This window comes from Neophocaena asiaeorientalis, unplaced genomic scaffold (assembly GCF_003031525.2).
Source record: "Neophocaena asiaeorientalis asiaeorientalis breed wild unplaced genomic scaffold, Neophocaena_asiaeorientalis_V1.1 scaffold540, whole genome shotgun sequence".
Taxonomy (NCBI): domain Eukaryota; kingdom Metazoa; phylum Chordata; class Mammalia; order Artiodactyla; family Phocoenidae; genus Neophocaena; species Neophocaena asiaeorientalis.
The window spans coordinates 1,777,865-1,791,913 of NW_020172141.1; the positions used below are offsets into that span (position 1 = coordinate 1,777,865).

Sequence of the window (14,049 nt, forward strand, 5' to 3'; positions counted from 1 at the left end):
TGGGTCGGGGGGGGGGGGGGGGGCAGAGAGGGAGTGGGCAGAAGGGGAGGAAGCTGACGAATGATGAAGCTGTATGTCTTCTGCCCCCTGTAAGCCAGGCGTGTTTTCGATTCAGCTATTAGGAAGGGATGGGAATAAATGGGTTTTTTAACTCCATTTTAAGTGCCAGGCATTTTCATGTATATTACCAGTGAAAAGATGATAAGGTCTCTTCAGCCCCTGAGGGATGGTTTCATGGAGGGAGGTGACCTTGGCTTATTCTTTCCCCATCATTTGTTTGTAATTATGGAAAAACCGAAAGACAAGAGAAGATACTGCACCTCATCATCTGCCTTATGGTCAGTCGGGTCCATCTCTACCTTCACCTTCCGCCCCAGCCCCTGGCTGGACGTTCTGAAGCCTATCCCAGACATTCTGTCATTGCGTCTGCAGGACTCCAGTGTGTGTGTCTCTGAAAGATAAGGAATGTTTCTAAATGTAACTGTGCAGTATTTTTCTATAAAAAAGTGAAAAGAATTTATTGCTGCCTTCACATTGCCGACTCAGTGTGAACAGGGTCTGGAAGATCAGGTCCTCCAACGTCTCCCGTGTTGTCTCCTGACTCTCCCACCTGCTGTTTCTGGACCTTTCCGCCTCTCACCAGGCCTCACTCTCACTTGCGTTGTCCGCCCCACCCTCCAGCTTTGCTTCAGCTCTTCTTTAATAACAAGTAGGCTCAGGTTGCCCCAGGCCTAGAAAAATCTCTTCTCTCAATCCAACCACAGTCTCATATTCCTTCCCTTGCACTTTGGTTTTGTGTTTTATGCTACCCAATTTCTTTTTTAAAATTTTTTATTTTACTTATTTTTTATTGAAGTATCATTGATTTATACCATGTTGGGTTTCAAGTGTACAGCAAAGTTCAGTTATACATACATATTTTTCATATTCTTTTCCATTGTGATTTACTGCAGGATATTGAATATAATCCCTTGTGCTATACGGTAGACCTTGTTGTTTATCTCTTTTATGTATTGTAGTTTGTATCTGCTAATTCCCAACTCCTAGTTTATCCCTCCCCCACCCCCGTTCCTCTTTGGTGACCATAAGTTTGTTTTCTAAGTCTGTGAGTCTGTTTCTGTTTTGCAAATAAGTTCATTTGTATCATTTTTTTAGATTCTGCATATAAGTGATATCCTGTGATATTTGTCTTTCTCTGACTTACTTCGCTTAGAATGATAATCTCTAGGACCATCCATGTTGCTGCGAATGGCATTGTTTCATTCTTTTTTTATGGCTGAGTAGTATTCCATTGTATATATAGACCACATCCTCTTTATCCATGCATCTGTTGATGGACATTTAGGTTGCTTCCATGTCTTGGCTGTTGTGAATAGTAGTGCTATGAACATAGGGGGTCATGTATCTTTGTTAGTTAGAGTTTTCTCTGGATATGTGCCCAGGACTGGCATTGCTGGATCATATGGCAACTCTATTTTGAGTTTTTAAAGGAACCTCCATCCTGTTCTCCATAGTGGCTTGTGCTACTCAGTTTCTTAAAGTAGCTCTCATCATCTGTTGCTCCTGCATCCTCACCACCACTCACTCACTCACTCCTCTTCTTTTTTTGGTCCCTTCTGCCCCCGCGACTGGGCTGAAGCTGCGCTCAGTGGTCCCCAGGGATCCCCACTGCTACTTCCCATGACTTAGTTCAGCCGCCTTGGCCATCACTGCCTGTGAAATGCTAACATAGTCGTCCTTGAAGCCAGCTCTTCCCTGGACTCCTGGGTCCCCCCCGCCCCTGCCGGCAACATCAGGGCAGCAGTGGGGGGAATCTGCACCACCCGACCCTGCCCTCTGCTCACTCCGATCTCTGCTGCGGTGCCATCACCCTCTCTGAGAGCTTCGCCTGACCTTAGTGAGGACTCAGGGTTCTCGTCCTCCTGTGGGCTCCACTCCTGAGTTTTCTGCCATGTCCTCAACATTTCCATGCAGATTTTCCTCTCATGCCCCCAAAACTGGACTCACAAGCTATTTTAACAACCCTCCCACCCCTGCACCCCCGGTGTTTCTTCTGACACGGTCAGAAATCTAAAAGCTTCTCTTTGAAAACTCTGCCCCCTTCGCTTTGACTCCGTCCATCACCGGATGTGGTTGCTCTCCCCCCAGGGCCATGGCGTGGCTTGACGAGGGTCTCGCCCACCCCTTCAATGCATGTGCGGCCTGCTTTGGGGCTGTAGCAGCCTTACGTATGCACTGGTCCAAACGTGCTCACGAGGCTTCCTCACGGGGGTGCCATAGAGCTTTGGACATCGATTTATCTGACATACCCTATCCTGAGAAGGGGGCTAGCAGTCTTAGCAGGCAGAAAACTCAGTGTTCCGGATGAGGCACGTTTTCTTCTGAAGGAACTTGGAAATCTGAGTGGCCATAAACAGTTAAGGGAGAAAGGGGGATCCTGCCAGCGTCTCAGTGTCTGGGCTGCATATAGAATTCAAGGAGCTGAGCAGGTGAAACAAACCAATGGGTCTTCCACCCGCGTCTACCTTCCCTGTGACTTGGGGGCTCCCCTCCAACTCTGACCTGCTCGTGTCTCCCCTTCCACACGCCCCTGGCTTCCTTCTCCCTTTATACAGCAGTAGCTCACTTTTGCAGCGGTTCACGTGGAAGAGGTGACAATGACTCGAAAGTAACTTTAAGAATAAAACACAAAGGGGCTGCAGGAGGCAGAGGCGTTGCTCCCTCATAACCACCCCCAGTCTGCCCATCCCCTGAGGGCGTGGCCTTGATGAGTTCCTCAAGGTGTAGCCCTGTGCCTCCTGAGATACGCAGACACAAAGACATATACACACACAAAGACACACACACACAAAGACAGACACAAAGACACGGACACACACGCAAAGACACAGACACACACAGAGACACACACACACACAAAGACACAAAGAAACAGACACACACACAAAGACACACACAAAGACACACGCACAAAGACACGGACACACAAAGACACAGACACACAAAGACAGACACAAAGACATAGACACACAAAGACACAGACACACACAGAGACACAGCCACAAAGAAACAGACACACACACAAAGACAGACACACAAAGACACAGATACAAAGACACAGACACAAAGACACACAGACACACACAAAGACACAGACACACACCCAAAGACACAAAGACACAGACACACACACAAAGACACAGACACACACACAAAGACACAGACACACATACACACAAAGACACAGACACACAAAGACACAGATACAAAGACACAGACACACACAAAGACACAGACACACACACAAAGACACAGACACAAAGACACGGACACACACAGAGACACAGGTGCACACACACACTGTGGACCTTTGTGCATGCATCCACCTCCTAGACCTCCAGCTCTGACCAGGTCTCAGTCAAAGTTTTCTCCAAAATATATCCTTTTTTTTAAATTGAAGTATAGTTGCTGTACAATATTATATAAATTACATGTATACAATATAGTGGTTGACAATTTTTAAGGGTTATACTCCATTTATAGTCTTTATAAAATATGGGCTGTATGCCCTGTGTTGTACAGTATATCCTTGTAGCTTATTTTATACCTAATAGCTTGTACCTCTCAATCCTCTACGCCTATATTGGCCCTCCCCATTAGTAACTACTAGTTTGTTCTCTGTATGTGTTGAGTCTGCTTCTTTTTTATCTTCACTAGTTTGTTGTATTTTTTAGATCCCACATATAAGTGATATCATACAGTATTTGTCTTTCTCTGTCTGACTTATTTCACTTAGCATAATACCCTCCAAGTCCATCTATGTTGCTGCAAATGACACAGTTTCATTCCTTTTTACAGCTGAGTAATATTCCATTGTATATATACACCGCATCTTCTTTATCCATTCATCTGTTGATGGACACTTAGTTTGCTTCCCTATCTTGGCAATTGTAAAGAAGGCTGCTGTGGACATGGGGGTGCATGTATCTTTTCAAATTAGTGTTTTTGTTTTTCCAAAATGTATCTTAAATACACAAGAACAGGAAGTCAAAGTGCCCAGGGTCCATTTATCCAACAAATGCGTACTGAACCAGAACGCTGGGTCACCCTGTACTAGGCGCTGGGGACACAGCTGTGGGCGAGGCTTGGGTCCTGCCGCTCCAATATTGATAAACGGTGACGAGAAGGATGCACCTATTTGATCATGGAGGAATGGGGTGGGTAGACTGCCTGTCAGGTTTTTAATTAATTAATTAATTTTATTTATTTATTTATTAGTTGGCTGTGTTGGGTCTTTGTTGCTGTGCGTGGGCTTTCTCTACTTGCGTTGAGCGGGGGCTACTCTTTGTTGTGGTGTGTGGGCTTCTCATTGTGGTGGCTTCTCTCTGTTGCGGAGCACGGGCTCTAGGCGCGTGGGCTTCAGTAGTTGTGGCTCATGGGCTCAGTAGTTGTGGATCGCGGGCTCTAGAGCGCAGTCTCAGTAGTTGTGGCGCACGGGCTTAGCTGCTCTGCAGCATGTGGGATCCTCCCGGACCAGGGCTCGAACCCGTGTCCCCTGCATTGGCAGGCGGATTCCTAACCACTGGGCCACTGGGGAAAAATCCCTGCCTGTCCGTTTTGCTTTTGTGCCTTGGAGGTTCAGGCTGTCCTGTGACCCCCTGTCCTGTCGGCAGGGCCTCTTCCGAGTAGCCCCATCTGCCTCCAAGCTGAAGAAGCTGAAGGCTGCCCTGGACTGCTGCGTGGTGGACGTGCAGGAGTGCTCGGCAGATCCCCACGCCATTGCAGGTGGGCCTCGCAACTGGGGGGGCTCCGGGGAAGGGGTGGGCGTGGAGGGTGTGCGGCCACGTGTCGGGGCCACTCAAGCCACGGGCTTCCCAGCATGCTCCAGGCATGTCCACTCAGGACCCCGCTTGAGCCCTGGTGGCTGTGGCCCTTGAAGGGAGGCCTTCCCATCCCCCACGTGCCAGGGGAAGGGGCGAGGGTGGGAAACATGAGGGGGGAGGCCAGTGTGATCACCAGCCCAGGGCCCACGGCCCCGCCAGAGCCTCGGATCCGGTCACGCGGCAGCCGCTGTGTGACCTTGTCACATGGGTCGGGGAACCGTCCCCAGACGTGGCCCCCATGATGGCGCTGGCCGGTAGCATGTGTCTCTGCCGTGTCCCAGTGGCTCACGGACCATATGGTGTTCATGTCCAGGAGCTTTGAAATCTTACCTCCGGGAGCTGCCAGAACCTCTGATGACTTTTGAGCTCTATGATGAGTGGATTCAGGCTTCCAAGTGAGTACAGCACGTTTCGGGGTGTCTTCTGGGTTGTGGTTTATTTGGGAGTCTTTATTGAAATTGTGAAAGCATGCCACCTGGGATCCAGCGAATCCCTCTCTTGGTATGTGTCACGGGGAAAGGCTTGTACGTGTGCCCGGAGAGGTGTGTACCAGGGTGTTGGTCGTGCGGTCACCTTGAATAGCAGAAGGGAATGACCGAACAAAATACGGTATAGCTACACTCTCACATGCCCGGCAGCACTTCGAAAAACGGGTAGAGCTATTCCTGCTCATGTGTAGAGGTACGAAGATTTAATTTTGAGTGAACTAAAGTTAACAGGGACTCACAGGATAGTCTGTTGTTTTAAAAAGAAGAAATACAAAAAACACACTCAAAACGATACAATTTTAGGAGTGCCTCTATAAATGTGTAACTACATAAAAGAAGGTTCTGGAAAGGCTCACACTGGCGGATGGGGATGACTCCTTCCAGAGAGCAGAGCAGGACAAGGGAGTGGTGACAGGGGTCTTTACCCTCATCTGTAATAGGTAAAAAATATTAACAACTAACGAATAACTAACATCAAAATACAATGTCCGGGCAGTGGACACCATCCCCACTTTCCTGAAGGTGAGCCTGGAGCGGGGGCCTCAGCAGGGAGGTGGCAGGAACGAGGCCCAGACCCTGGTCGTGCATCGGGAAGATGGGGGTATGGAGATCGGGGGGGCTGGTGCTCAGCAGGCGACGCCCCAGCCATGTCACCCGTGTAGCTCCGAAGCATGGGATTCCTTGCTTCCTTCCTCACTTGATTCGTGGTTGGGATTGTATTATGTATTTTCTTCTGCCCTAAGTAAGAGCTGACTTTAGTACATGCTACTGTTTGGAGGAATCAGTTTTTACTGAGTAAATGGACACGGCTAGGGAGGACACAGGAGAATGGGCACCAGAGAGAGGCTCGGAGAGATGAGGGTGGAGGTGGTCCAGGAGAAAAAGATACAGGAGGGAGAGGAACATTTCGTGGGAGGACTGAGCTCGGTGCCCATGAAAGGATGACTTCTGGGGGTCTCTAATCATGGGGTTTAGTAGTGAAAAGCAGCCAGCTGAGCTGCTCCAACAGGATGCTGGAGTGCGTGTGTGCTTCCGTAAGAACTGGGGCTGCAAGAGAAGCCAGCTGACCTGGAAGTGAAGCCAGGCAGGCGTGTGCAGAGCTAGAAAAAGCCCGCTCCGGTTACCGAGCACACCTCTGGTTTTTTATCCAAGGTAGAATAGAGATGATGCATTTTAAAAGGCTGGCTGACTGCCTGGTATTCCTACATCTCATGGTGGAAAGTGAGTTTTAGAGCCCACGAGGATACTAATCACAGGTGATGCCATTTGTTGAGTGTTTATTAGAGGCTTGTCATCGTTCTAAGCTCAGTGTTTGTTTTTAACTCATCTGATTTTCACAACAACCCTATGAAGGGGGTTGTGCTGTCTTCCCTATTTTATAGATAAGGCAGTCGAGTCACAGAGCAGGTGTTCGTGGCAGGTTACTTACCGTCTGATAAGTGACAGGACGAGGATTTGAGTCCAAGGAGTCCGGCTCCGGAGCCCACGTGCTTAGCGGCACTCCACGCCTCTCTAGAATGACACGGGGGTCCTGGGCATGATGACGAGTGAGGATGTATCTTTTGATGGACGCTGCCCCTTTTATTTGCTGAATGTGTGGGTGGTCTTGATGACACCAAGCTGGAGGAGGAGAGGGCAGCCGGGTGCTTCGGGATCAGAGAGAGACCGTTCCCGATGATTTACAAAGCTGGGCTCCATTAGGAAATAGGGGTGAGCGGATGCCTCGAAGAGCTCAGGTCTTTGAACCCAGGGAAAGCAAAGGCTTCTTTCTGCCCCCGGAGGAGATGCATGTTGTGCGTGAAGATTCTGGGCATGGTGGTGGCGGCCACCCCGAGGCCGCAGTCTCTAACGAAGGTAATTTTGCCCAGGACAGCCACCTTCAACCCTCCGTGTGCACCAGTCCCCTGCGAAGCTTTAAAGGATACCTGGGTTCAATGCCTGCACCTCCTTTTCAGAGATTCTGGTTTCATTCTCTTTGTTTCAGAGCTCCCGAGGCTACTGGGTTGATAACCATTGACCTTTGGTGAAGCTGAATCTCACCAGAGAGCCACACTCACCCTAACGGGGGATTGGCCTTCAGGGAAGCTCTGCCTCTGGCCGGGCCATCCAGGAGTCGGGGCGGGGACTGGCGGGAGACAGCAGGAGCAGTAGTGAGGGATCTGCCAGGCGGGGTGGCCTGGGACTTGGCTGGTCACGTGTGCTGAGCGTTTCCATGCAGGAAGCACGGAGCAGCCCAGAGGCTGAGCCAGGCCTACTAGAGGCGGCAGGAAGGCCCAAGGCTCCCGTCACTCCCAGGCTTTCTCCCTCTTCGTGCTGGCCATCCCCTCCCACGCGACTGTTCCCCCGAAACCTTTGCCTGGTGGGCTCCTTCGGACTCTTTGGGCCCGTCTTCCTGGCACCCAGACGTCAAGCAGCTGGCAGTCCAGATCCGTCCCATCCCCTGTGTTCTTTCTCTGCGGAGAACTGATCTACGGGTTCGAGGCTGTGTTTGTGTAGCTGGTTAGGTTGTGAGCTGGGCTGGTGGGGCAGGGCGGGGGAGGCAACCGTCTCCTCTGATTGCATCCTGATTCCCAGCCCTCAGTACGTGGGTGCTGATTTTTATTGAAGGGAAGGTCTTGGCAGAATCTGCCCTTTCAAGGGCTGAGGAGTGGAAAAGGGAGATTTTCTTGCCTGGGTCAGGATGGGAGGGAGGACTTCTGGGGACCCAGCGATGGCCACTGCCCTGCCTTGGGCCCCGGGTCAAGGGGTCTGAGCTGAGCCTCCCTGTTGGCATTTGCTTTTTAGTTTTTCTCGAGAAAAGGTTCTTTGAACATAAGGCCTTCCTAACAGTGTCAGCCTTGATGTAGGTTTTCATGAAAAGTAAATTTAAAAATGTAGTCCTATAAGTAGTTTCTTTTAATCCTTACAGGGTTTATCAATAAAGAAACCTTTAGAGCACATCTTTTTGTAGAGTAGAGAATCCTTTGGTCATGGAAATTATCCATCTCTGAGTTATGTCTTCAAGGGTCAGATGTTCTTATGTCTGTATGAGTTCATGTAATTTACTTGTTCAGAAGGTGTTTATTGAGCATCTGTTATGTGCCAGATGACAAGACACTTAATGTGCATTAACTAATACCCGTGGAACAGGCCAGTCAGCTGCCACCGTGGTGTGAAAGTGGGGTTGACCTGTTTCTGGTGTCCTGTTGCTGTGACAGAATCGCCCTGATGACACCACGGCCCCGCCCACTCCAGAGGCCAGGTGTCTGGCCTCTGCCCTCCTCCCTCACCTGCTGCCCCGGCACCCATTCACCTGGGCCATGTGACCTGTGTAGGGGAAGTTTTGTTCAAATAGCCCAGGCAAGACAGAAAGAGACCTTAGAGGGGGAAATAATAAGAAACAAACATATGAATGATAATAGTTTACGGATACGATCACTAACAACGGCTGGTTCCTTTTTCTCAAATATTTCGATGGCTGGTGAATATGAATCATGGTGGGACTTCATCGATTCGTGCTCAACCAATGGCTTTTCCTGTTAATTTCCCAGCATCCAGGAGCAGGACACGAGGCTCCAGGCTCTGTGGAATGCGTGTGAGAAATTGCCCAAGGCCAATTACAACAACATCCGGTGAGTGGACCCTGGAGACACTGGGTCAAGGTTATTTAAGCCTCAGACACGTGTTTCCGGGCCAAAAGGCATGGTCACTGGCAGGCATGGTGTTATATGGTGTCCAAAGCATGGTTAACATGCAGGGTCTCTTTTCAACCTCAGGCAGCCCTGGGAGGCTGTGAATTACCATTTTGCACGTGAGGAAACAGACTAAAAGGGACTATGAGACTTTGCAGGCTACCTGGCCAGCTGTTGGCTAATGCAGTTAAGTTCTTTGATTTGCAAGGAGCAAAGATGAATACAGGCTGTTTCCAGATATCGGGGGTTTATTGCAAAGATGGGTGCCCGTGGACACTGCGGAGAAGCTGACCAGACCCCGAGCTGGACTTGGCAGGTGTGTCCTGGAGCTAGGCTGCAGGAAGAAGAGGCTGGGAGAATGTTCTGTGGTTTCCACCTTTCAGCAGCAATTTCCCACGAGTCTGTCTCTTACTTTTCTTGCTACCGCCAGGATTTCACTTCCTGCTTCCTCATCACGTTGTCTGTGCCAGCATTGCCCCTGGCCCTGCCCCTCTCCTGGGTACTTCCTTAGATGCAGATTTTCAGCTTCAGCTGCTGCTGCCATCTGCCTGATGATTTCTGTTTTCCTGTTAAAAACCCCAGGAGCGACTTTCCATGACTTAAACATAGAATTCCTGTACGACCCAGCAATTCCACTTCTGGACGTATTCCCAAAAGATTCTGAAAGTAGGGACTTGATTTTGTACACCTATGTCAATGGCAGCGTGATTCACAATAGCCAAGAGGTGGGAACAGCCCGAATGTCCGGTGATGGATAAATGCGTAAACAAAGTACACATACAGTGCGATACTCAGCCTTCACAAGGAAGGACATTCTAATTCTTGCTACAGCATGGATGAACCTTGAAGGCTTTACGGTAACCGAGGGAAGCCAAACACAAAAGGACAAATATTGAACAGTTCTACTCGTAAGAGGTACATAGCATAGTCAATTCATGGAGACAGAAAGTAGAATGGTGGTTGCCAGGGGCTTTGAGGGGGTGGAGCAGCAGGTGGTCTGTCATTTAATGGGTGCAGGGTTTTAGTTTGGGGTGATGGAAAATTCTGGAGATGGGTAGTGGCGATGGTTGCATCACAGTATGAAAATATTTAACGCTACTGAGTTTTACACTTTAAAATGCTTAAATTGGTCAATTTATGTATACAAAATTGAAAAACAAAATCCCAACAGCAAGAATCAGATGGGTATGACTCTTCAAGTGTTGCTAGGCCACTGGCCAGCCTGTGGGTTGACTGAGCTCAGGTCCCACGTCCTGGTCCAGGCATGTGTGGCCTCTTGGAGGGTATGACGTGGCGGGAGAGGCTGTGGGTAGAGGTGGCCCACTGGCAGCTTTAGGGGCCTCTGGGGTCCTTCTGCTCCGTGGGCAGTAGGTAAGTCAGCAATTCCTGAAGGAGCCACTTCACTGTTGTGCAGGCAGAACGGGACTGGACCCGCCGCCCGTGTAACAGAGGCCGGGGCCTCCGTGCGGCCCGGCAGGTTTGGTGTGGTCTGTGAGGGCTCTTTTTATGCTTCGTTTCTGCACAGCTCACTTACTGATTTTTTTTTAAATAATAGCTTTATTGAAATACAACTCATATACCATTGTGCCCTTTTAAAGCGTACAACCGAGTGGCTTTTCGTAAATCTGTAGAGCTGTGCAGCTATCGCCACTGTCTAATTTTAGAACATTTTCATCACCCCAAAGAGAAACTCCGTGCCCAGTAGCAGTCATTCCCCGTTTCTGCCCAGCCAGTCTTCTGCAAACACTCATCTGCGTTCTGTGTCTGTTTGCCTGTGCTGGGCACTTCATAGAGATGGAACCATTCAACGTGGGGTCTCCAAGTCTGGCTTCTTTCACTTGGCGTTATGCTTCTGAGATTCATCCGTGTGGTAGCATGTGTCAGTATTTCATTCCTTATTAGGGCTGAGTAGTGTCCTCTTGTCTGGATGGACTGCATTTGATTCGTCTGTTCATCCCTTAATGGACATGTGGCTGGTCTCCCCTTTTTGGCTGTGATGAGTAATGCTGCTGGGAACATTTGTGTCCACATTTGCGTGTGGACATATTTCTCTAGGAGTGGAATTGCTGGGCCACATGCTAAGTCTAGGTTTAACTTTTTCTTCATTGGCTCTCAGAGCCCCACTGAGGTTAACCCCAGGGGACGCCACCCCTAGCACGTAAATGTCCCCACCAAACTGCTTCTCACCTCTTCACACAGGGAGGATGACAGGTGACAGCAGTTTGAAAAGAAGGAAGGACTTTCAGTCATCGTGCTGTGGGTCAAAAGGAAAGATGGAGAATTTTTCTGGCCAGGGTTAATCGAAGCAAGTGTCGACAGCTGAGTGAGAGCTGAGTCCGTCTGTTTTTGGAGCATTCTCGTGTCCTGACGCATGACACGTCTTGATTATATTGTAGGATGTATGAATCTTGTTATCAGTAAGAGAAGTCTCCACCCGACGCTGAGGGACCACGGCTGGTTTTGAGCCCTTGTTAAACCTGGCCCTTCTCACTTCCTTTCAGATACTTGATCAAGTTTTTATCCAAACTCTCAGAATATCAAGATGTCAACAAGATGACTCCCAGTAACATGGCAATTGTATTAGGACCCAACTTGCTGTGGCCACAAGCGGAAGGGTGAGTCCAGGGAGGAAGGGGTGTGTGGGTCACGTTGCGGGCAGGTGGGGCCTGGGCAGGATGGCCAGGGCCCCGGCTATCCACCAGCCTCATGTATGTGTCAGGTCGTATGTCTGTCTTGGCCTGCTCCTTCTTTAGGCTCAGGAGGAGACCCGGCAATCTTCAGATCTTTCCTGTTGGTAGACTCCGAGCTAGGCCTGCAGTTAGGGTCTTCTCTGAGCTCATCTGAGTCAGCACTAGGCACGGCAGGCTCTTCCTGGCCCCCTGTGAAGAGCACACGTCCCAGCATCTGTGGGACAGAGGGCTGTCTCAAAAGGGAGAACAGAGCTGGGAAAAGGATGAACCCGGCAGTTATGAGAATCATACCTCGCACCGAAAGGTGCCTCATACTTTGCGATTTTGAGTATGTTACTTGCTCGTCTCCTGTAGGGAGGACTTCTGGGGTATCTGCATTCCGTAGAGAGGGAGAGAGGTTCAGAAAGGTGAAGTGTCCTTCCTGAGAGGATGCTTGCTCTCGGACTTCTGGTCCAGGGCCCCTTCCCTGCCTTGGCCGCTCACCTCGCCCTGCCCCGCTCTGTCCTGTGCTCACAGGAACATCACGGAGATGATGACCACAGTCTCACTGCAGATCGTCGGGGTCATCGAGCCCATCATCCAGCACGCAGACTGGTTCTTCCCCGGGGGTACGTGACAGCATCCCGGTGTGGGAGTGGGCTTCTGTGGAAAATGGGAGTGTTGCTGTGAGTTCCGAACCTCTGAAACCTTTGAGTACCACTGGCCAAAGGTGTGTGTGTAATTGGTTTGTTTTTAATCCTCCTACACACAAGCACACTTGCACACATGTACACACACACACGTGTGGGCACACACTCACATAACACCACTCAGGAATGGGGTCGAGTCATGGCAGCTTCTTACTATCATCCCTGGTCAAGGGAAATTCTGGCCTGAAGGTGCTGTGCTAACCATGCCCTCAGATTTTATTGGTCTAACCTCTACACCATAGTTTCTTTAAATCTGTCAATCATGAAATGCTGAAGCAGAAAAAAAGAGATGTTATGCTCTGTAGATGCAGAGGATGAACCTGGATTTGAGGTGAACATGAACTTTTTTCTTTTTTTTTGGCAATAGTCATGCCTCCTTTCCATATATTTTTTTAACATCTTTATTGGAGTATAATTGCTTTACAATGGTGTGTTAGTTTCTGCTGTATAACAAAGTGAATCAGCTATACATATACATCTATCCCCATATCTCCTCCCTCTTACATCCCCCTCTCTCCCACCCTCCCTATCCCACCCCTCTAGGTGGTCACAAAGCACCAAGCTGATCTCCCTCTGCTATGCGGCTGCTTGCCGATAGCTATCTATTTTACGTTTGGTAGTACTAGAGAATGGACTTGAGGACACGGGGAGGGGGAAGGGTAAGCTGGGACAAAGTGAGAGAGTGGCTTGGAGATGAACATGAACTTTTATTCCGGGCTTAGGGATCACCTGGGTGCCATCCGTTCATTGCGCTAGGCTGTGTCCTTGGAGTTGCCCTTGGCATGTAAAGATGGGGCTCAGAGACAACAAGATCCTTTTTTTGTACCTCGTTCAAAATGAAGCTCTCAAGACAGCTCGCTAAGATGGAGTTTCATAAATGTTCTTAGCGTGGAAGCACCATTGGATAAGGGAATGACTCGCAGTGGTGACAGCTTTGAAGAGACAGACAGCAGTTGTTACATTCAATTCAGTGTTAGCTTTTATAAAAAGTACTGTGCCTTATGTTTAGTAAATATTAAGGGTATGCTTTTGGCTGTGCAACCACGAACTATTAACTCATGTGGGGATATAATATTAATAATTCTCTGCTCCGTTCATCAGACGTAATCACTTAGTGCTGATCTAACATTAAAGAAGTTTGATTGTCTTTTGGCTTCATGTGTTTTGACTGTGACAGCTCTGAAATAAGAGTTCAATTGATGACACAGTCGGGTGAGGATGGGAAATCAGGATAAAGAAATATAGGAAGTAGGAGTTAAAGGCATAATTCTGTAAGTTCTGTGCTCATTCATTGTCATGGCACATAAATAGGCTGTGACCAGGAAAGGATGAGACTAGAATCCGTTTGATAGCCCACAGTCTTAGATCTCTTTCTATTTCTAATCCTTTAAAATTTCTTTTTCTCTTTGGTTTTCCAGAAAGACATCATCATCATCTACAGATGATCATATTGCCTGTTATTTTCTTTTCTTGACTAATTGCATTGGCTAGCACTTCTTCAGTAGTGTCAAATAACAGTGTTGAGAGTGGGCTTTGCTCTTTTTCCTGATATGATTTAGACTGCTCTGGCATTTCACTTTTACACATAAGGTTTGAGATAGATTATTTTGCCTTTTTCAAAAAGAAAG

General features: G+C 48.8%; 1 protein-coding gene across 2 annotated transcripts in view; it reads left to right on the forward strand.

Annotated features, from left to right (window-relative positions):
• The window catches only part of ARHGAP44 (Rho GTPase activating protein 44), a 144,054-nt gene that overhangs the window by 112,551 nt on the left and 17,454 nt on the right, over positions 1 to 14,049 (forward strand). For both annotated transcript variants that reach the window (XM_024753072.1, XM_024753065.1), the window contains exons 11-15: positions 4,674 to 4,785; positions 5,197 to 5,278; positions 8,902 to 8,982; positions 11,544 to 11,657; positions 12,249 to 12,340. In XM_024753072.1, coding sequence (XP_024608840.1) covers positions 4,674 to 4,785; positions 5,197 to 5,278; positions 8,902 to 8,982; positions 11,544 to 11,657; positions 12,249 to 12,340 — 481 coding nt within the window. The remainder of the gene's footprint in view (positions 1 to 4,673; positions 4,786 to 5,196; positions 5,279 to 8,901; positions 8,983 to 11,543; positions 11,658 to 12,248; positions 12,341 to 14,049) is intronic.